This window comes from Bidens hawaiensis, unplaced genomic scaffold (assembly GCF_021521415.1).
Source record: "Bidens hawaiensis isolate Kalapana, Puna unplaced genomic scaffold, B.hawaiensis_p1.1 tig00000369_1, whole genome shotgun sequence".
NCBI lineage: Eukaryota > Viridiplantae > Streptophyta > Magnoliopsida > Asterales > Asteraceae > Bidens > Bidens hawaiensis.
Genome location: NW_027491028.1, coordinates 1,908,876 through 1,933,271, shown reverse-complemented (window position 1 = coordinate 1,933,271; position 24,396 = coordinate 1,908,876). Strand labels below are relative to the sequence as shown.

Below are 24,396 nucleotides of genomic sequence, written 5' to 3'. Positions count from 1 at the left end.
TTTTGGATATACATCCATACGTCGTCTGCCAACCAAGATGCTTACATGGTGAGAGATAAAAGTTTTGCTATAGTTTTGCTATAATTAAAAAATAAAAATTATTGGCGTACACGATAGGGATAGTAATAACATCCCATTTTATATTCATAATACGAGTATCAAAGTTTTATTTATTAGTTATTATGATATTTAACTATGTTGAGTAATGTTGGATTGTGGTTAAAATATGTTTGTCTTCAAATGTAAGGGATAATAAAGATCAACTTAAAAACTATGGGATATTAGTTATTTTTTGTATTAAATTTAAAAAACTGAAACTGCCATATTGAAAATTTGCTTGGGTAATTAGAGTGTATCTAAGTAATTATGATGTATGGGAAATATATTAAAAATAAAAAGTTGGAACTCAATTCCATATAGAATGTATACAACCCTCTAAGTCTAAGCTAGCAGCTAATTGTGTTAAGCTACAAGTCAATAAGTAGTTAAATATGTATGAATGATATTTTTTTCAAAGAGTTTCACCGAGTAAGCAACCTAAAAACAAATTTAAAGTGAAATTAAAATTACCTTCAAAAAGCATCATCTAAATAATTTTAAAATGAATGAGAATTTTTTTTTTCTTATAACTACACCCTTCTACAAATCACTTATTTTAAAAAATAAGAGATTAGTTGTAAATTAACCTAAAAAAATGCTCAACAACATATCATATTTATACATTTATAGCCCATCATATATCCATGTTTGTGATGTACACATAGTTATGATTATGATAGTACACACAAATCACCTCTCTTTTATTACACTTTAAAGTTGTCATCCAACTAAAAGATGTCAGCTTTAAACTAACTTTACTTGCATTAAGGCTAAGTGTGATGGGCAACAAGGTGGGGTGATTTTGGGCAAATTTGGGGACGAACACCGCCCCCCAGGGCGATTTTGGGGTGAAATGTGGCAGGGGCGGGAGGTTTTTGTCGCCAGAAAAGGAAAAGAAATATTATATTATATTACTTTGCGTGTGTGTTATATACACACACACACACACACACACATATATATATATATATATATATATATATATATATATATATATATATATATATATATATATATTACTATGTGTAGCCCCTACACCATTACACCCTAAAAACAAATTCTCACCCCTTGCTAACTGAGCGCCATACAACGCAAAAACGCCCCAATTTGTAGCCCCTCCACTACGCATAGCCTAACTCTTGATCTAAGATCTTAGCAAATAGAGATATTTTCTTTACCATTTAATGTACAAATACCAAAAAATTGCATGACCACATTCAACAAAGAGATGAAATCTAGATACTCATCAAGTGTTGTTCCTATAAACACATCACAAGTCTCTCTGCCAACAAACTAGTTTCTGCTGCCTTTTTTCACAAACAACAATATTGCAAACTTGAAGAAAAACATGATTGCAATTCTAGTATAACAGTTATCACTATAAAGTGTTACTGATTCAAGATGCTATACTCCAACTCAACATCTTGTCCTTGTGTTTGCTTATAAAACGAAAGGCTCCCCGGATCTCCTTCCTCAAGTAACCGACTCGTTGGAGTATTTGGCGGGTATTTGTCCAAAATATACTCGATTTCATCACCCGTCATCTCCATTTGCCTGAGAAGAACCTGCAAAACAAGCGAACCAACAACACTCAACTAGATATAATAATAAAATTTATACTGCAACAATGGTATTTAACCGTTTTGAGCAAAACACGAGGCGTTTAGGGCCCAAATAGAGATGTAAATGAGCCAAGCCGCTCATGACCTACTCAAGATCGGCTGGCTTAAAGCTCGAACCGAGCCGAGCTTAAACAAGGTCAAGCCTCAATATAAGCTCGTTTAATTAACGGGCCTGAGCCCGAGGACGTCTTTTGCCATTTTGTCTATAATTTATTTTGAGAATAACTAAATAATACATACTACGTTTTGTATATAAAGTTTTTAATTATAAATATACGTAAAAAATTAAATTCCACAAAATAATTAATAAATAACAATCGAGCCAAGTCGAGCTCGAGCTTTAGAATAAAGCTCAAAACAAGTTGAGCTCAAGCTTCAGAAGCTCTTGTAAGTTAAATGATCCAAGCTCGAGCTCTTGTAGGTTGAACGAGCCGAGCTCGAGCTCTCGTAAGTTAAACGAGCCGAGCTTGAGCTTCAGAAGCTCTTGTAATTGAAACGAGCCGACCTCGAGCCCAAGTTCTTGTAAGTTAAACGAGCTGAGCTCAAGCTTAGGCAAACACAGGCTCGGCTACTTTACACCCCCATTCCCAAAAGCCAAGGCTTAACAGAGTTGTGTCAGGAACAATAGCAAATAACATGTAAATTTACCTTAACGGTTTTAAGCAAAGCGGTATGATGGCGTCTCAACAATGAAACGGTTTTTCCATACATCTTTGACATCAAGTCTTCGGTTCGTTTTGCAATTTCATCATCCATATTGAAATTAACTGGTGGCTCAACTAGACCATAAACATTATACAAAGATCCTTCAAAGTCGATCCGTGGGCCCACAAATTTAGGTTGCCTTCTCCATGGAGGTGGTTCTCCGTGTATCACCATCGGGTTGTCCATGTTCCATCTGACAGGCGAAGAAAAGATAATGTTTTGTTAATGCCTAAAATACCCTCCAAGACAGACTCAAATCATAATGACGCTAAGGGACGAAATGATAACTTTACATTGTTATAATTTTACGAGCGAGCCATGTTGCGTCTGCAAGGTATTTTACCGATGCCTTTGATGTATCTCTTCCGAATATTACCTCTTCTGCAGCTCTCCCTCCAAGTAAAACCTGTTAAAATGCATTTAATACAATTCAAATAAATAAATAAATAAATAAAAGAATATTTGTATTCACACCTGAAGGCGGTGAAGCAACTGTGGTCGGCGTTCGAATAGATACTTTTCGTCATCGAGTCGATTGAAGACAACTTGTGATAGAGTCTGCATGCATATATATACAATCAAGAAACAATTATAATAGCCATTAAAAAAAAGAAAGAGCAACAACAACAATAAATTAATAATTAGGTTATAAAGTGACTGGATTTCTGGGTCACTTTTTAACAATGCAAAGTTCGATTCACATTTTGTGGGTCCCATCTATGTCCCTTCTAAATGGTATGAAGTGCAGTTCTAGGGCTGTAAACAGACCGAACGTTCATCATCGTGAAATGTTTGACGGGAAGTTCGTTTGTTTAATTCATGAACAAAGAATTTTGTTCGGTTAATTAAATAAACAACCATAAAAAGAGGTTCCCTTCGTTCAATGTGTTCATTGATGTTCTTTCGTTCATGTTTATTTGTTTATATTCAGCCATTAAAGGATTTTATATTTTATAAACTTTAGTTTAGTATCCTAAATTTAAATTTTTTTATATTTTTATTAGTTTATCATCTTAACTTTTATTCTAGAAACCCTAGCACTTGAATTAACATTTATATTGAGTGATTGTGTCCAATCCTTGAGTTCAAGAATGATATTTTAATTTACCAATTAGTATATGTTGGTTTGTGTTCTTTTATGTTCGTTTATGAAATTAACAAACATACCCATTTCCTTAATGAACAAACACGAACAAGAAATTATGTCCGTTTGTGTTCATGAAACGTTCGTTTGTCCGATAAATGCTTGACAAATGAACATGAGGAAGGTCTTGTTTGCTTCGTATATAGCCCTATGTAGTTCTTTAGAACATCTACCATTTACATTTTGTGGGTCCCATCTTTGCCACTTCTAAATGGTATAAGGCTTAGTTCTTTTGAGCATCTAGCATTTTCATTTTGTAGGGCTCATCTTTGCCAAGGTGTGCGGTTATATAGTCAAAACTAAAAGATGAATAAAAAAAATTCTTGAACCTGTCCACGTGGATGAATGGATAAGCGGTCACACGGTTCAACAACTGCACTCTCTAATCTCCTTATAAGATGGGAAGTTAAAGCAATCCCCACTTCAGATATGGCTCGGCGGCACTGTCCCTGATGACCCAAATCCAGTGCAACCCGTTTAGGGCCCACGGTCAACCGGTCAACAGCTTCACCCACATCTGACTGAAGAATTGCCTTATGTTTGTTCCGCACAGCTACAAGAGCAGACTCTTGTATAAGCTGAGCCAATCTTGCACCACTCCATCCTGATATAATAGATAATGGAGTTAATCTTCACATTAAAATCCCTAAACCAGAGACTTGTCAGAATAATAATAAAAGTATCAAAATACCCTTGGAGTATTTTTTAAAAGACTAAAATACCCTTGGACTATTTATGTTACTTGGTCAAAAATCAAAATAATAAAAACTTTGGGACCCACTTAAAAGATAAAAAATTAAGTGGGTTCCAATTTTTTTACTAACACAAATAATATAAGGGCAATTTGGTCTTTTAATAAAAATTAACAGAAAATTTGAATGGAGGTAGTGGGCTGGACTTTAATTGACACGAAAATAAAGGATAAAGTAGTAAATACATCAAGTCAGCTATTCTAGCAAAAAAACGCTAAAATACGCTATCACTAAACATCCGTGTGTTGTATTTGAAACAAAAAGACCTAAAAACGCTATTTATATTATAAAAATTAAAAAACAAAAGATAAACTGAACAGTCGACAAGCAACCTATTCGCTACGAGCCTACGTAGCGCGCTATGGCAGTCGCTACAGCTACTATTGACAATTATGGTATAATATTAAATATATTTGTACACATGATATTATACAATTATTTTTTAACTCTTTTGGGAGTCAAAAATATAAATAAGGGGCATAAGTCAACAAAAAAGCACATACCGGGGAGGTTTTGGGCAACAACTGACAAGTCAACCGATTCTGACAACTTCACTTTGCGGGCATGAACTTGTAATATTTCCAACCGCCCTTTGGCATTAGGAGGACGGATTCTTATCTAAAAAAATAATATCAAACAAAAAATGATTATAAATGAAAAGTATGTGAAAGCGAGACAATTAACAATATAATAAATCATCAGGCAAAATTTTGTGAATAAATAGGGGTGTGCATGAAACCTAAAAAAACGATCCATGACCGAACCAAAACAAAAATGGACGGTCTTTTTTATATTTTCGTAAAAAACAAACTTTCAGTTTGCTTATGGTGTTGCGAATAATAAAAACCAAACCGAATTTTTGAATTTTCATTTTTAATTTTGAATAACTTATAAGAATTTAATATACCCATATACTTTTTGCAAAAATGTATAAATAATCATTTAGTTATTGATTATCAAAAAGATGTAGGACCAAAGTTTTAAACCCAAATTAATCATTTTAGGTCCTTTTTTCGGCCTAAATGGTAAAACCGAAAAAACAAAAACCAAACTCAAACCTAAACTGAAACCGAACGGTTATCAAAAACTCAAAAGCCAAATTGTCGGTAATTGATTCGGTTTGAGCGCCTATTTGCTTATAAACAACTCAATTTATTTAGTTTTTTAAATACCTTAAACAAGACAAATTGGTCAATTTATAAACAAAATAGCTGAAAATGGTGTGGGAAACAAGTGCAAAGTCATCCAAAGTGTACTTTTAACGCAGACAACCTTTTAGACGACTTTACTCAGAACTTGTGATTATTGAACAAAAAATATCAAACCTTTCTGTCAAAGCGACCGGGTCGAAGAAGTGCGGGATCTAACAAATCCTTACGGTTTGTAGCACCTAAAAAGATGACACCTTTTCCCGTATCAAATCCATCAAGCTCTATCAACAGCTGGTTCAAAGTAGTTTCTCTTTCTTGTGTAGCAGCGTTGTATAGATCATCTGTCTTGTCATCGTATATTCCTTGACGTCTGGTTATCAGAATAATATTATATATGTTAGGGTTATTCAAATTTCAAATTATGATTATGTGTCTGTAAGAATATTGAAATGTTCATATAATATGTGTATTGAGTAATAAATCATGTAAAAGAAAAAGGCACTCCCTGCAAACCAAAATAAAATCAGTGTCAACTGTAAATGACATATTAGGGTTATTCTAAAAGCTGGCAGCTCATGGCTCGCTCAAAATCAACTTGCTATGTAAACGAGTTAAGCCCGAGCTAAGGTAAGCTCGGCTCATTAGGCTCGTTTAAATTAAAGCCTAATAACCCAAATTATAATATTATATAAATATAGATTTTGTAGTTGATTAGTTATGCACTATATGTATATTAAAACGATTGCTTTAATCTTAATATATATGTGTGTGTGTGTCACTGTGTATAAATATAAGAATAGTTTTTCTTTCAAACAAACGAGTTGGCTCGAGCTTTTTACGAGCCGAAGCTCAACATTTCAGCTAGTTAAGATGAATGTGCTGGCTTGGCTTGGCTTGGCTTGGCTTGGTTTGTAAGTGAGCTGAACTCAACCTGTCTCAACAAGCCACAAGCTGATTCAAGCTTTTACGAGTCGAACCAAGGCCCAAGGCCGAGCTCAACATTTCAGCTCGTTAAGATAAACCAGCCGGCTCGGCTTGCTTTGTAACATAGTTGTCAATAGCGAATAGAGGTAAATAGCGACCGCTATTTCATATTTAGAGATAAAAAAGTAGAAAATTTTTAAGCAAATAACTAGGGTTTATATTCACAAATAAGCTTTTATGGTGGAACTTGTGAAAGGTGCAGCTGTTTGGTCGATAAACAAGCCTAAAAAATAGGTTTCTACAATTTTTATATTGAAAAATAAAATAAAATAACCCTAAATACAGCTATAATCACGCTAAATGACCGATATTTAGTATATAGCGGCCTATAGCCGCATCACTATGTAGCGCGCGCTATCACCGCTATTGACAACTATGCTTTGTAAACAAGCCGAGCTCTACATTTCAGCTCGTTAAAATAAACGAACCGGCTCAGCTCGCATCATATCAGTTTGTGAACAAGCCACGCCCGAGATGATTCAAGCTTGTTGCACGCCAAGCCTGAGCTCAACATTTCAGCTCATTAAGATATATGGCCCGAGCCCAACCTAGCCCGGTCGGCTCAGCTCATTTACAGCCCTATATCATATTGAAAATACCCGTCAATTGCAGCATAATGTAATTCCGCATTTGAACTAGCCAAAAGAAAATGTTGCATCTATTTCGGAAAATCTCAAAAAAAAAATAATTATTGCGCCTATTTTGGCATGGGGAGAACTAAACAAGAATCCAGTTCCTATATGTGATGTTTTATTGTTGATAAAAGCATCAAAACAGTAATTAGCTATCTAGGTTATCACTTGAATTTTTCGTTCTTTAAAACCCCTTAAGAATAACACAATACCTTGTAGCTAGTGCATCAATTTCATCAATGAAAATAACAGATGGTTTGTTCACCTGCAGAAACCAAATGGCCAATTCTTCATCAGTACTAGCCAAATCGTTAACAAGTCATACCCATTTCTATCTATATAAAAATTCCATATACTCAGACTAATATAAAAATGATAGAATGTAATCACCTTGGCTCTCTTGAATAGATCCCTAATACGAGCAGAACCGACACCAACTAACACTTCAACAAATTCCGACCCTGCCATTTGGTAGAACGGGACCCCAGCTTCACCAGCTATAGCCTTGGCAACAAGGGTCTAAACAACATTTAATTAAGTTAATATTTTTCACATCTACCGTGATGATATTTGCAAACAAATAATAATGATAATAATAATAATAACCTTGCCACATCCTGGAGGCCCTTCTAAAAGTACCCCATGAGGAGGCTTTATCCCCATCTTGTCAAATAATTCAGGATTCTTCAAGTACTTCACCAACTAATTAACACAAAAAATCATAATCAACTTATAATATGTATCAAATAGCTAGCTAATGTTTCAAATCATTCAGAATTTTCAAAACAGAAAAAGAAAACAAATTTCCGATGGGAGACGATCATAATCAGGTTTTGGGTTGGCATATCTGACCCGTTTAAGAAATGGGTCGTCTTCAGGTTGACTTGTTTAACACGTTTAGTTAAACAAGTCGACCCATTAACCTGTTTAACAAATACTTCTGCAACCCACCAACCAAATTAACACAATTACAAGTTGATTATCTATCCACCAATGACCAACCCATTTGACACGTTCAGATAAATGGGTTAAATGGATCGTGTTTGGGTTGGGGTTGATGTTTTTAACACAAATAAGAACATGGGTCATGTTCATGTTGAACATTTCAACCCCCTAAATTTACCTCTTGGAGCTCTTCAACCGCTACCTCAATCCCTGCCACGTCATTGAACGTAACTCCAGTTGAACCCTGGAAAAAGATTTAGAAAAAAAAAACATCTTTATAATGATGTAATTAAAGATCTAAGAAAAACCGCTTTTTAAAAAACTAACATCAACTCGAGCTTGCGGTTTAGACTGAGAAAACTCAATCCCTTGCCATATATCCTGCAAAATCAACAGCAAACAAAACCTTCATTACATTTTCCAAATAATAAATTATAAGTCTTGAAAGCATATCTTACCCATTTCCTAAAATTCTTGGGCCTTCTGGAAAGAGTGAACCGAAGAAGAATAACCATAGATACACCAACCAGCAACATCGGTCTAGCTATTTTAAACGCGGACGAAAAAATCCCAAACGTATACATTTCCTTAAACTTTGTGGAAATCCCACCATAAACAAACATGTCTAATATGACATCACCCATTCGTTCCAAAACACCACCAACAACTTCTAAAGGAACGGTTAGAAAGGGCTTGGCGACTGGCCAGATGGCATATGTGGTACAGACATAAACAAAGCTTGTTACAGCAAATGCAGCTGAGGCTAAAAAGCCGCCAACAACAACGGCGGCTGCTGCAATAGCCGCCGTCACCGCACCGAGTTCCACCATCACCCTGCTTGATATTGATGATGCCACTGGATTTGGATATTGTGGCACTTTTCCCACCCAAGCCTGCATAAAAGGGTATATAAGTAATTAAGGAACAATTTCATACATACCCCTGCAAAACGAAAAATATCATATATGCCCTTTTAAGGTAGCTAAAATATCAAATATACCCAGCTCATTAAAAACAATTTAATATGACCATTTTACACTTATTTTTCAAAAACTTTAAAATTTCATATAAGCCCATCGTTAACTTCAATTTTTTTCTTTACCTGTTTTTAGTTTAATTTCTTTTACCCATTCGATTGTTAGATTATCTGTTGTCAATAGAGTAACAGAGTAGAGACAATGGTTCAGTTTGGTTCACTTGCTTATCATCGATGTCAATCATAAACAAAATAAAAAAAATAGGGTTTAAACAAATACAATGGAAAGGGGTAGAATGCTCATTAAGTAAAAGTTCATTGAAGTTGAGCATATTAGGGCTGTAAACCAACCGAACATTCAGCAGACTATTCGTGAACTGTTCGGCGGGAAGTTGGTATATGTTCATTCCTCTAATAAATGAACGAACATGAACAGGGAATTTCGTTTAAATAACCTAATAAACGAGCACGAATAATGGACATGTTCGTTCAATTGTGTTCGTGAGCGTACAATAAGGTGTCCGCTTACGTGCATTTGTGTTCATTAAGGTTCTTTTGTTTATGTTTGTTCATTTAAAGATTTTTTTTATATATTTTTAATGACTTTTATAATCATATCATTTAGACTTAAGCAAAACCATTAACTATAAAATATCTATATATAATATATGTGTGTGTGTTATGTAATTAATTTATATGTAAATTAACATATAAATATGAATGTTAAAAAAACCACCACCACAAACTTCGTAGCCAGACCAAACCTTAGTCTCTATCCATTCTTGGTTAGCCTAAATCAAATAAAACATTGGTTTGTGAACAGTTCACGAATAAGTTCATTTCCCTAACAAACGAACACGAACAAGAAATTTCATTTGGTCAGGTGTTCGTGAACCATCCACTTGTCCTATAAAAACTTAAATGGCGAGCATGAACAAAGCCTTGTTCGGATCGGTTTGTTTGCAGCCCCAAGTATATATGATATTTTGAGTTTTGGCTGGGTATATATGAAAGTTTTCAAGTTTGCTAGGGTATATATAAAATTAATCCTTAAACTTATCACACGCATATCCATGTGGTTTGACCATATTCCAACTTTAGTCACCAATTTCAAATATTACAACTCTAGACCAACCGCTTGCATTAATGTAACACCAATGGTCTCTAAACTGAATGAACGCTAACTTGGTCTGTTATGTGGGTGTGAAATGACAAAAATACACCTTAAAAATTAGAGATAAAATTTGAAAAAACCTATATACATAAGGGCCCCACGCCTTTTTTTAATTTTAAGTAAACAAATAAAAATATGAAAATGGTGGGTATTTTGGTACATTTTCAGTTTAATAGAAAAGATTAACCTCTATCCATTTCAGGGACCAACGATGTTAAGTTCGTGCAAACAGTTGGTTTAAAGTTGTAATTTTGAAACTTGGGGATTAAAGTTACCGTATGGCCAATCCATAGGGATCATCTGTGTGATTCATTCAAAGTAATTTCACTATATCCTTGATAATCAATTTTTTTCGTCTACAATGTAGTACTCCAGATAACATAAAATGTAGCTTAGAGAATCATATATTTAGCAACTAATATATGATTGCATATTCTTCCGTGTTGCAAGAATTACTTTCAAAACACACATCCAAACACTCCCAAAATGCATTCAATGAAATTACAATAAAATATATTGGAGACGATCAAAATACCATAGTTTGTGTCTCTATCTCATATCGTGGTCCGTCATACTCGTTTAAAACATCTTGCACTTGAACATCGTCTAGCTTTACCGACCTAAGCACAATCATAAAGTTAAAACCATCAACAGACTATTCAAACATTTAAAAATATATCATAAAAAACATCAACAATAATACTCACCACTTAGTTCTCTGCAAATTCTTGTCTCCCGGAATCTCCTTCAACTCCACAATGAAATCTTTACGCCCACTTGCAACCCGATCGTCATCCTTAAAAGTTATAAACGTTATCTTGTCACTCTTTATCGCTTTCTGCAGATCATCAAAGCTCATTCTCGGTAACAACTCAAACTCCCGATCGAACTCATCTTCTTCCGACAACTCCTCGACAAATATCTGTTCCGGAACATAAAGCTTCCCCTTGAATTTCCTCAAAATATCATTCAAATGCACATCCTTCGAATAATCAACCTCATTTCCACTTCTATTTTTATTATTATTCAACTTTTTACTACCATCATAATTATTTTTACCCAAATTCTCTTTCTCCTTCAATGTATACAATTTATCCCCAATTTTATACCTGGGTTCAATTTGGCTAGGGTTATCCTTCAAAACCCTAGTCACAAAATCATCTTGGGTTGTATTTGAGCTTGACCCATTACTAGTTTGACCCGAATCCGACTTTAGAGCAAACACCCGGGTGAAATGAAGTGTTTTTGGTTTCAATTTGACAAATTTTGGATTATTTCGAAGTGGGTTTTTGATGTAGAGTGAGGTGTGAAGTGTGATGGTGGATTGGGAAGAGAGAACCCTAGGTGATGTGAAAGTATCAGGTGTTGTTTTTATTTGTGTGGGAAGCATATTTAGGGTTTATGAAAGATTAGGGTTTATAGAAATTGAAATTGAATGGTGGGTTAGATTACGCAGCAGGTCATTGAAGATGATTGTGAAGATATGAATTGGAGCTCTGTGTCAGTGTGTTGTGTTCTGCAACAAATTGGAAGGTTTATCCGGGTCCGAATGTTTAAACGGGTCAGCCTGCACCCCAAACTTAAAACGAATACAAAAGTTGGTTTAACTAGGATTATCTCGGGATAATACCGGTACCGATCAGGATCAAGAAAATTTGAAATATTTGGTTTCGGTACCAGATCGAAATGTTTGGTTACCGGTATTGGTTTGGTACGTGTACGGGTAGCGGTATTTCGTGCAAAAATCAGGAAATATCAGTATCGAAAACTCAAAACTTGATACCAATTCGGTACCGACTGTACCAAATCGGTAACGAATTCAGTTTGGTACCGAAAACGCTCATCTCTAAGTTTAAGTGTGGTTTTAGTTTGGTACGGTTAATTAGGTTTCTAAATTGATTCAGTTTTTTTAACCTTATGTTTATGGGTGTTTTGTATTTCCAGTATGAGTTATTAGAAAAGTGTATAGCTATTTGAGATTGACAAGTTTGTTAAACCTTGTATTGAATCGAACCTAAATGAGTTTAAGCAGTGTAAGAATGGATGGTAATGGGACGGGTTTGAGTAAGGTATTGGTAATTCAATCTCATGCCATTTTATAAAACTGTGTCCTATGCCCGACTCATTACCGTCGGGTATAGGCATACTGTTGGGTATCGAGCATACCTACTAGTTTATTAAAACAATGCACGTTGGTATTTTCAAGTACGTTTCTTTTTTCACCATTATATTTTTTTGTTTGACGAAGAATAAATATATTAACAAAAGATGATGGTGAGAAAAAGTTAACCAAACATCAACAACACAAAATTACATAATGAGACCATGAGTAGTCATAAAGCCTCATCATCAGGCATTATGCGTCACGTGGCGCCCAGTCAGAGTTATGGTTATTGACCAAAACATGGTGTAGTCGTAAAGCCCCACCCCTAGGCATTATGCGCCACATGTCGTCCAGTCATCCTCGCCGGAAAACAAAGCTGATCGAAAAACAAAACCATTCATCCTCATACCTACCCACTTATCCACGTCGGAAAACAAAACCATTCATCTTCGCCGGAAAACAAAGCTGATCGGAAGCCCATACATCCCATCCATCGGACAATTAATCCCGTCAACAACATCGGACGACATCCATCCCTGTGATCAACCACCACATCACCAACACCCAACTCGCCGGTCACCATCACCATCCATGGAAAACTCGCCGGAAAACATCAACTCTTCGATTCTCCGACGTCCTCTCATCGGTCACCACCACCCAACAAGCATGGTTTAACATATATAACGGATATATTATTGATTTTTGAGTCATTTATCGCGTTATATAGAAAACGCCGGAAAAAAAGAAATACCTAAAACGCCCGGGAGGGGGGTGTGCCCGCGGCGTTATCATCCAAAATGCCAACATAACGGGACGACTACGCAAGGTCTGAGAAATGGATTCTTAATGCACTCAGACCAAAAAAATTTTGAGTGTTTTTTTTCTAGTAATTATCCACAAGAATGAAAATTGAACTATAGAATAAAAAATTAGCCCTGACTTCATTCACGTGATTCCAAATAACCAACCATTTATAATATATATAAACGAAAACATAAAAATCATATGTGTCGCGATGTGGTCGCTCCCCCCTTTTTGGAGTCATCAGACTTGCTTTATTTTTAAATGAAGGTTTCTCATGCATTTGACCCGAATTCACGGGTATGAGTCTCATCAAACCCAGATATTTTTTAAACGGGTTATATCATCTCATTAAATTAAAACTAATCTCACCAAATATTTGATAACAAAATCCTATAAAGTAGGGATACACTAAAAATTAATATACGATTTATTTAAAAAAAGATATATATTATTTATAATTAAAAAACCAATTTTATAGTAAAAAAATAAACGGGTCTTAGGTCTCATCAAACTCATATAGCTTTTAAACCGGGTTATAAAATATCATTTATTTGTGAAATAATTTATCATCAAACCATGAGTATAATATTAACTTTCATACAATAAAAAAAATAAATATTAAAAACAAATAATATAAAACAACCCCCGTAATACGAGGGATAAAAACGAGTGCGGTATATATGATTCCCTCCACAACTATCTTCTCATTCCTTAAGTTATGCCATTGATTAAGCTATGAATGGAATGTGTTCAACTCCATTGTTAGGGGATCAAGTAGTTGAAGGCACATGCGATTATAATTCTTTTATACATGTTATTTATACCAATGAAGTGCCCACATGATGCGAATGAAAATAACACAAGAAATTTGTTAACAAGTTATATTGAGTTAAGCCAAGACAAACTCAACTAAATCAAACTTCTCGACTCAATAAAATTCAATATTACAACAGCCTTATCTGTCATAACAGCCAAACATATAACTTATTCTAGTCGATACGTTAAAAAAATCCAATTCTATCTCGTGTCAAACTAAACACGCCATGCTGCGGAATTTAAATTCCAGTCCCTTTGAAATTCTGAATTCTACGAAACAAAGGCGTACAATTTTAGTAAACTTAGGGGCTGCAAGTAACATAAACGAAAGTAGACGTCACAATGAATCCGTTAAGTTAAAAACAACACTCCAGTCAAAATCCTAGGGTTTCGTTTGGTTGAAGCACTCAATCACAGGTTCAATTTCGATACACAATTGAACTCTTATTACTAATTTCTACTTTAATTTAGCTGATTAATCAACCTGTATGGTTCATTTCAGTGTGATGGATTCTGATAAGATAGAGGTTGTAAAAGCTCAACTGGAACCGTTTTTACGTCAATCGGAGCAGTTCATTCGTCGTGCTGAAGACTATGTTCGTCATATTCCGCCAAATCAGATCTATTTTGCCCTTGGAGCTGTCTTATTCACCACAATTCTGCTCTTATTAAGTAATTTATCTGTTTATTTTTTATAGTGTATGTGGATATCAATGTTATATGCTTAATAACATATAATTTTAGAAATTAAGGGACAATGGGACTTAATTACGGCAACTCTAGGGATATTCTAGTGTAAGCAGTGTGTTATGTTGCATCTGGTACTCTTTATAAGCTGCTCACTGGTGCTTGAAAGCTGTTCGATTGTTATGTAGTTGCTAGCATAGATATCAAAAGCCCTCGCTTCTTGCGCCTAGGCCCAATATATGTGTTTGCCCTTGCTTCTTGAAGTTGACGACACCGCTTTTAGTATTGGTGACGGATCAAGAACAATGATCATTTGAACATTTTCTATTTATTACTTTTTGAGCATTTTGTTATTTAAGGTTTGGAATTACATTTGAATCTTGACTCATTTAGAACTTTTGGAAATAAATAGATGATATTAAAAGCTATATAATAGCTAGCTTTTGTTTTTTTATATGAATAGTAGTATTGTTTTGCTAATGCGTAATATATTTTAATTTTTTTTATATAGTGCACTTTTTTTCTTCTTAGGCCCTCACTTTTTTTTGCGCCTTGCGCTTAGGCCCCAAGCGAGGCCTATGCGCCTCGAGTGCGTCTAGTGCCTTTGATAACTATGGTTGCTAGTAAGGAGTTATAGTCTTTTGTTTTGTAAGTAGGATACACAGATATTGCGATTTTTTCTTTTGTAAAATTTTAAACGCTTATCAGAGTTACCTTTCCACAATGGTAGGTTTGCGTCTATATAGTTTTGCAATGTATTTTTCGCTTTAGTCGTAAAGTTAGGTAAACGAATCTTAGCATTTGTTGACATGCTACTGAGCTAAAAGTTAAAGCTGTTTGTTTTTAGTATGATTCATTTTTGTGAATGTCTTTGCAGTCCGTGTTTTCAAGCATACAATTTCTAACACCATTGTGCTTACCGGGCTTAGTGGAGGTGGTAAAACTGTTCTTTTTTACCAGGTAAATGCCACATAAATTGTTCTTATTTTTGAGTAATTCCTATGTTTTGATCGTAGAGTGGTAGACCTTTTACTCATTAAGATGGCTACATATATGGCTTTTAAGGTTCCTTCTCAAGTTATACGTGTACCAAAATTTGTAATTTAATATAGTCTGTTTCAATGTATGCCAGCTTCGTGATGGATCCTCTCATCAAGGTACTGTTACTTCAATGGAACCCAATGAGGGCCTTTTTGTGCTCAACTCGGAGACTTCCAAGGTAAATTACTGTGATATACAACTGTTGCCATGATTTTATATTCTGAATATAAGATTATCAAGTATCAGTTTTTAGTAGCATGTGAAATATGCGTCTATATAACTATGACAATCATTCATATTTTGGACATGGCAATCTTGACCCATGTAGTTACAAATAGGTTGCATTGGGAGTTGATAACAGATTAAGGCTGGATGAGTTTAGGAAAAAAAATCAAAATCAAAGCGATTAATTTTATGAAGATGCTTTAGTTTGTTTTTCTGTTATGCATGCACTGTGCAGCTGCTTACTTGCTCTCCGATGACAATAAATTCTTTACATATGATGCTCAAATTCTTAGACTTTTGAATTTTGAGCATAACCTAATTTTAGACTTTTAGTTTCTTGTGTTGTTTGGGTGATGATCATGATGATGTGGCAAGTGATTTAAGTCATTTAATCTTGATGTTCTTGTTTTGTTGAGCATTTTCTGCATATTTTCCATAATATCTATATGCTACTATATTTACTCTTTACCTTTTTTGCTTTTGACCATCTGTTAAATTTCGTTTTTGTTTTGTGTTCATGAATTGTTTTGTGGTTTATCTTGCATTTTATTAGGGTCGTTTTAATGTCAAGTGTTTGTGCTATATGCTGCCAGGCCAGGCATTTTTAGCTTTACCGAAACTCGATTAGATCATAGATATGGATTTAAAAAAGCAGAAACGGAATGCTTATTTTGATTGAAGTCTTACTTTTATTATAAATAGATATTGGGAAAAAAAAGGAGATAATAAGACAACTTAGTTAGTAGTTAATTTGTAAATTGAAGAAAGAGAAAGAAATAGTTAAATAAAGAAGTGACGATATTATATAATAGAATAGAGACAGGGATAGAGATAAATTATAGAGATAAATTTAGAGAAGAGTGTTTTTTAGTTAAATTTTAGAGATGAAGATAGAGAAGCTATTGTGAATGATCTTAAATTATTAAGTATCTAAAGATTTAGATTATTATTGCATTAATATTGTTCTTGTTTTTTTCAGAAAGGCAAAATCAAAGCGGTCCACCTTGTTGATGTTCCTGGTCATTCACGTCTCCGCCCTAAATTAGATGAGTATTTGCCTCGAGCAGCTGGCATTGTCTTTGTTGTGGATGCTGTTGAATTTTTGCCTAACTGTCGTGCTGCTTCAGAGTAATTTCTATTATAATTATTATTTACAATGCAATCCTGCATGTACTTACGTATAGGCTTGTAAACGAGCCGAACGAACACGAACGGAAGATGTTTGTGTTTGTTACTTTGTTTGCTACTTTGCTCAACTCTATGAAAAACTATCAAACAAAGTTTTATTGTCCGTGCTCGTTCCCTAAGAAAATGAACATGCTCATGTTCGTTTGTTAATCGGTACAAATGAACGGTTCATGACCGTATATGAACAAATATAATTGAAAATATATGAACAAACATAACTGAACTAAAACCAGTTTATATTAATGTGAAGAAGAATGTGTTGGACCTAAAAAGATTTTAAAACTGTACTAAATTGTAATGGTCCAAAAAGTTTTAAAGAATATATTAACGAATGTAAATGAACGAACTTGCACAAACTTAAACTAACAAGAATCAATGAATGATAAAACAAATTTAAATGAACGAACATTCACGATTATAAGTGAATGAACGAGACGTGTGTTTATGTTCATTCATTTAACTATATGAACAAATTTTTGTTCATGTTCGTTTGTTTGTTAAATAAACGAACTTCGGTTTGTTTACAAGCCTACTTATGTATGTTCTTTATGGAATACACCAAGCGAATCAAACATGTTTTTATGATTGTTTGTAAAAGGTATCTTTATGACATATTGACAAAGGCGAGTGTTGTGAAGAACAAGATTCCACTTCTTATTCTCTGCAACAAGGTGGATAAAGTTACTGCACATACTAAAGAGTTCATCAGGAAACAACTTGAGAAGGAAATGTATGTTTTCACTACTTTTTTTATGTATTTATAATATTTTTTTTATTGAAATCCAAACTTATGTGTCGATATTTTTTATGGTATAGTGATAAGCTTAGGACATCAAGAAAAGCTGTATCAGATGCTGATATATCAAATGAGTTCACACTGGGAGTAACCGGAGAAGCCTTTTCCTTCTCTCAGTGCGTTAATAAAGTGACCGTTGCCGAGGCGTCTGCGTTAACGGGTGAGATATTACCCTTGGAGCAATTCATCAGGGAGCGTGTTAAGCCTTGATATTTGTCTGTCGGTTTCATTCGGGTTTTCTTGTTGAAAGTTGAGATATTTTTATTTTAGATTTTGAAGTTTATTTTCATGGAAAGGTATTGTTTAGGAATATATTTTAAGACTTTGATGATTCCTTTACCATTTCTTAATAACATAAGTGTTGTTCCTAGAATGTTTTCTTTATCTGCAAACTTGTTCTGTTGCTGGATAATGTTTGTTACAGCTATCTAACTAAAGTTATTACATCCAGTGTTTGGCCATGTGTTTTATGTTATTGATAAAGTTTTTATAGAAAAACATGTGCAAAGATGAAAATTACCAGAATTAAGTTTTGGAACACCTCCTTATCACTTGGGCACTAGAGTGGAGACTGGAGAGTTGACTTGTAGAAGTTATAGTAGAAATGAACAATTAATTGGTTAATACTAGTAGAGATTGAAAGTATGAGAGATTGGGCTGACCTTTATGAGTATGTTGACTTTATTGTCAAATGTATGAAATTAGGTATGGTTGATTTTGCCATTCCCAATTTGATTAGCTTTTGGGGGGGGGGGGGGGGGGGGGGGGGGGGGGCTTGATTAAGGTGTGAAGTAGGAGGTCATGTGTTCAAACCCTTTAAAAATGCAAAAATTTAGTTCAAAAAACAAAGGCATGGTTGATTTTTTTGTTAAAGTTGACCAAAAAGTCATAGGGAAGTCAACAGAAAGGAGAAGTCAAAAGTGTATTGTAAGTTGGTTGGAGGAAAGAGGCAACATGAGGTTCTAATGGATCATGTGTTTGTTTGGAGTTTGCATCGGCACAAGGTGATCACGATTAGAGGAAACTGGTACAAGATGGGTATTGATGTTGGTTTATCAGGAAACTTTAGACCGGATCTTTACCCATTTGTTAGAGCATTCAAATACCATCCACTATCTCAAAGTTGAATATATATCAACATATTATAGTTACTCATAATAAAAGTTATGGACTCATTAATTGAGATATTAAATAGAAAATGTACATAGCAGTTTCAGCTGAAATACTTGGAATAATTCTACCACTTCTATTAGGAGTAGTCTTTTTAACGCTAGCTAAACATAAAGTAATGGCTTTTGTGCAACATCGAAAGGGTCCTGATGGAGTGGGATCGTTTGGATTGTTACAACCTCTAGCAAATGGTTTTAAATTGATTATAAAAGAACCTATTTCACCAAATAGTGCAAATTTCTCCCTTTTTAGAATGGCTCCATTGGCCATATTTATGTTAAGTCTGTTGCTTGGGCCGTTGTACCTTTTGATTGTGGGATGGTATTCTTGAAATTGGTACAAATCACAAAGTATACAAGTTGTAGTGGTGTGTATCATAGTTCGTTACATGAGTAGTTTTAATACAAATAAGAATCCAAAACTATGCACTTTTAATATGCCATTTATACCATAAAAGGGGGTCAGCTTCAGACTTTTGGACCATGATCCATCTCTAATCCTCTATACAAAGGCTTGCATCATCTCTAACCAATTTACATTTCAACTTCATACAACTAAAACTATTACATGTGTCATGGTTATACCATACCTAATCTATACACATTACCACAAGATATATTTCTCAATATACAGAAAGAATATGCCTATGCTGATCATGTTCATTAAGGTTGGCTGGAATACTTTATGGCATCATCTGTCGCTCTGACCCGTTGAGCTACCATGTCCTGCATGTTCATAGGATAACACATTTTGGTATGCAATCCAGACCACACATTCTCTGCTAAAATCTCATTCACAGCAGATGTTGGATGAAACTGGTCCCACCATAGATGATTTGTAGCATTCCTGCATGCCATTCCAGGTGATATACACATGATCCAACCGTTGTACCTTCCTAAACCGCAACATGCTGTATCTGTAAAACTAAATCCTGCAAATTATCAAATAAAAATGTCAGCTAATATTTCTATAATTTCAATATGATTTCTAAATGAGGTGGAAGATGGGAAGGGTTGGTTCATAAGTCCACACGGGTCAAACGGGCCAAGACAGATTCAGGTCAAACTGGATAGTTACCCATTTGACCCATCGAAAAGCAGCTTCTTTTACCCAAATCAACCCATATCTTGAAAAATGGGCCATAATTGTCCACGTTTAGTACAATACGAAAGGGGCTGACATGTAAACATGTTTTTTTTCTTCAGTTTTTATCATTCTTAAAAATAAGATCAATGCATATTATGAATACAAAAACAACATTATCACCATAACTTTTGAATCTAAAAATAAAACTATTTACGAGGCTTTAGGCATTAAAAAGAATTCTGGGAAACTTTCAACCCGTTTAAATTATTCCACCTTTTATTGATTGGATAATCTTACCATATTGTTCCTTATTTTTGAGGATATCCATGGAACCAACATAAGCATCACAAAAGATAATATTGGCATCAACAAGTTCTTTATTAAGCTCTCCAACCGTGTATCTCATAACAAAGTTGAATTCCATTATCATATTATTTATCGGTTTCACACATTCACCATTCTGGCTGTTATACTGCCACAAGTAGTAAGGTGCACAGCCAATAGGTGCCAGTCCCATCACCACCACTCGCCTAACATTTGCATTATACAAATTCTGAAAATAAATAAACGAATAATGTTAAACCATAACGAGCATTTATGATTTATAGAAAGAAAAGGAAGATTGATATTAATATACACCTTTATCTCCTGTTTCATCGTCTGAGCTAAAAACTGTGTAAATCTCCATGCAAAAAACTTAGATTGTACACCCGACACATCAGGGAGATAGTAATGTATGAAATCATTAGTCCCAATTGAAATATAGAATACTGAGTTTGAAATGTGTTCAGCAGCCGCATGTTCGCCCATTGTTAGTATGAATTGTTGAAATGTGTCCATGACTTGTTGAACTTGCTGACTGAAGGATATGTGTTGACCCTGCATAATAATCACGCACATCAGAAAACATATAATAACCAAACAAAAACTAGCATTTAAAAACAAAATCTAGGGTTCGAGTGTACCAATTCTGACCCACTGGAGAAAATAATTCCAGCACCAGCGGATGCATAATTCAGCCCGTGCATCATATCTTCAACCGAGCCACTTTGACCAAGGTAGCTTGGGACAAACGGAAGCCCAAGATGCAATGCTGATTGATTAAAATAAAAAAATGGTTTTAAATTTGTTTCAAAATGCATATAAACCAAAAGAAGAATAGCAAAAGACAGTTAGACATTTCACCAAACACCTTATCTACAACTACTCAAGCAAAAGTAATTCAACAAAACAAACCCAATAGACATTTACATTTATTCATCAAACGCCTCACTGCAACTACTGGAACAAAAGTATTCAATGTAAACGCTACTTTTTCATCATTGTAATAAAATTCAAGGAATGCACCGAATTTTTTGTGAAAAAAAAAAAGTAAAGTCGTTATCCTGAAAAAAAAACCAATAAATACTTAGACATTTCATCAAGCACCTTATCTGCAACTACTCAAACAGAAATAAGTCAACAAAATCAACTCAATAGACAGTTACACAGTTAGGCATTTCATCGAACACCTGATGTGCAACTACTCAAACAAAAACAATTCAACATAATCAACCCAATAGACACTTAGACATTTCATCAAACACCTTATCTGCAACTAATTAAAACCCAAATACAAACCTTTCATCCTTACAAAACCCTCAAATCTCAACAATAATCCAACAAAACCCAAATCAAATTAACTTCAACAGCAACAAATATCAAGAACCCAGTAATGAATTACCAAGATAATCCACCGGAATCCTGCCATTAGAGAACCGTCCAGTAGGCCTATGCGTATCAAAATCACGCCCATACGGAAGATGATCGGCACGTGCAAGCGTCCCAAGAAAGTTATTCGTCCCACAGTCAACAGACGAGTCTCCGATCACAAACAACGCCGGCACCGGCGGCGGAGGCAGCGGCGGAGACGGAGGAGAGGCGGTGGCGTTTCTTGATCGAGTGTAAAGGTCTTCGGAGAAGTGGACAACGGCTACTGGTTTGACGCTGGAGAACATGACGTGGCAGAAGATTAAGAGGGCTAGGGTTTGTAGGCATGGGAATGAGAACGAAGAAGAAGACTCCATTGATGAGTTGGAGGATTTGGCGGGAAATATTGAGAGACTTGAATGCAACGATAAACTTGTTACATATGTGTGGGAATACTACTAATGATAACCTTTAATTTATTCTTATATTTATTTGACTAACGGTGGAAACGAGTCTTTGTGAGATAGTTAAGATTGGTTAGTAAAGAAGCTCGATCGATTGAGCCGAGCTTAAATGAGTCCGAGCTCGAGCCTAAAAGTAAGTTTGTTTAATAAATGAGTCTGAACATGGGCTTCACTTATCAAGCTCTACCAAAACGTGCATGTCATTCACATAATTTTTATAATGTATATATATTAATTATTAGTTAATCTATTTAATATTAAGAAAAAATAACTAAATTTTCTACATATAAGTTTTTAATTTTTTTAGAGTTCTTAAATGATACTAACCCTATATATATAATAATAAGAAATAGTAAACAAGTCGAGCCCAGATTGAAACAAATACTCACAAGTCGAGCTTTAGAAATATAGATCTAAATAAGCCGAGCTTGAGCCTAATCAAGCTCAGGATCGGCTTGACTCGTTTACAATCTTATATTCAACGATAAATTTTAATCTCACATTCGGCTTAAAACTAGTCGAGTATCATGTTATATTGGCTACTTAATGAGTTAGTGGATCATTCTACTACTTTAGGGAAATAGAAAAGGAAAAGAAAATGTTTACAGATAAGGTTTAGGTAAACGGGTATATATGGTTTGGGAATCGGGTCAGGTGCCACATGATATAATAATAAGGTCATACGTAGTGGGCAAAATATTGGGGCGAATTCCAGCGATTTGGGGCGCGAACACAGCCCCCTGGGTGAATTGGGGGGGGGGGGGGCGAGGACTGCTTGTCGCCTTTCTTCACTTTGGTTAAATTATTATTATTATATTAGTATGTGGGTGGGTGATATATATATATATATATATATATATATATATATATATATATATATATATATATATATATACTAGGCTACAACACCATTACACCCCAAAAACAAAAACCCGCAATTTGCTGACTAGGCATCACATGGCGCAAAACGCCCCATTTTGTAGCCCTTCCACTACACATAGCCTAATACCATATCAAAATATTCGTCTCATTCTCCTACCATTGGTTTAAAAAAGCGAGCCGGGGCGAGAAGGCTTAAGTTGTTTAGTCATACACTTTGGTTTGTGACGTTTAAAAATGATTCGGTCCTGAATGGGGGTTAAACATGGAACCACAAACATTACGAGAATCGGAAGAACAATCTCATGAATAACACAACTTGAATTGTATTAGGGGTTATGCCAATCTTCCTTTCTTTCCTTTTCTCCTTTTTTTTCGATCGGTGGCTTTTACAGTTAAGTTATCTCACTACGCGAACACGTCGTGCCCCGCCATCCCACTCAGGCCAACTATGTTGACATGATCGGGATCCACGCTGACATCCGAGTTTGGCTTGGTGATCCCGGTAAAACCCAGTTGGCTCACCCTGCCTAAAGGCATGACATTTTTAATGCTCTGGTAAAATCCGGTCAGAATCAGAATTCGAACCCGGGACATCCGGGTCATCCATCATAAAATATAATTGTAATTTGGCAAACTACTCATATAGTTAGAGGTGAGTTTGCCATGTGATAAACTAACCATAAATCTTACCCACACTAGTGTCCGGCTACTCTTATAAATAAAAGTTTCACATACTTAGAAAACTAAAAATAAAAGTAACATATGAGCTGGAATGCTGAATATTGTTTTTCCGTAGGAATCTAACTATTCATGAAAATAGGTAGATGTGTGAGTTCCAAATAATTAAGATAAAACTTGTATATATATAAAAAAAATAAAAAATAAAAAAATTCCAATTTGACTCCCTGAAATATATCTTCGGGATATGGAATAGCCCCTGAAAACTAATTTATGCATGTTGTGCACCTGTATTTCTCCGGCGGTTCCTCTGACTCCTAGCGTCAGTTGACTTACCGTTGGCTCGTTAAAAATTGGCGAATTTACTATGTTACCCTTCTATCCTTATTATAACATAACCTACCCTGTTTCCCCCTCTTTCCCCGTATTATCTCAGGCGATCCGATCTCCTTCTTCATCTTCATCCGTATAATCTTCGTTCATCTAATAAACATCGATTAACATCGGATGTAAAGTCAAAACTCCTCGGGGTCACCTTCCAAGCCTTCCCGTGTAGACGACTGTTGTGTGAGATGCCGATGT

General features: G+C 35.0%; 3 protein-coding genes across 3 annotated transcripts; 1 reads left to right on the top strand and 2 right to left on the bottom strand.

The window, feature by feature from the left end:
• Positions 1-1,376: 1,376 nt before the first annotated feature.
• Positions 1,377-11,774, bottom strand: LOC143624255 (putative inactive ATP-dependent zinc metalloprotease FTSHI 1, chloroplastic). Its single transcript, XM_077094971.1, has 15 exons — positions 10,892-11,774; positions 10,720-10,804; positions 8,493-8,927; positions 8,362-8,415; positions 8,213-8,278; positions 7,696-7,791; positions 7,480-7,608; positions 7,302-7,354; positions 5,648-5,843; positions 4,826-4,940; positions 3,900-4,174; positions 2,901-2,984; positions 2,720-2,832; positions 2,370-2,619; positions 1,377-1,664 (listed from the first exon to the last, which is right to left on the bottom strand). The coding sequence occupies exons 1-15, from the start codon at positions 11,572-11,574 to the stop codon at positions 1,488-1,490; spliced, it is 2,811 nt and encodes a 936-aa protein (XP_076951086.1). The 5' UTR covers positions 11,575-11,774; the 3' UTR covers positions 1,377-1,487.
• Positions 11,775-14,409: 2,635 nt separating this feature from the next.
• Positions 14,410-18,336, top strand: LOC143623678 (uncharacterized). The gene is made up of 6 exons (XM_077094526.1): positions 14,410-14,580; positions 15,473-15,555; positions 15,728-15,814; positions 16,841-16,989; positions 17,648-17,779; positions 17,866-18,336. Exons 1-6 carry the CDS (start codon positions 14,415-14,417, stop codon positions 18,053-18,055), a joined length of 807 nt encoding a protein of 268 aa, XP_076950641.1. The 5' UTR covers positions 14,410-14,414; the 3' UTR covers positions 18,056-18,336.
• A 309-nt stretch (positions 18,337-18,645) lies between these two features.
• LOC143623669 (GDSL esterase/lipase At5g08460-like) lies at positions 18,646-22,235 on the bottom strand. Its single transcript, XM_077094520.1, has 5 exons — positions 21,825-22,235; positions 21,067-21,194; positions 20,741-20,980; positions 20,399-20,654; positions 18,646-19,946 (listed from the first exon to the last, which is right to left on the bottom strand). Exons 1-5 carry the CDS (start codon positions 22,165-22,167, stop codon positions 19,678-19,680), a joined length of 1,236 nt encoding a protein of 411 aa, XP_076950635.1. The 5' UTR covers positions 22,168-22,235; the 3' UTR covers positions 18,646-19,677.
• Between the last annotated feature and the right edge of the window lie 2,161 nt (positions 22,236-24,396).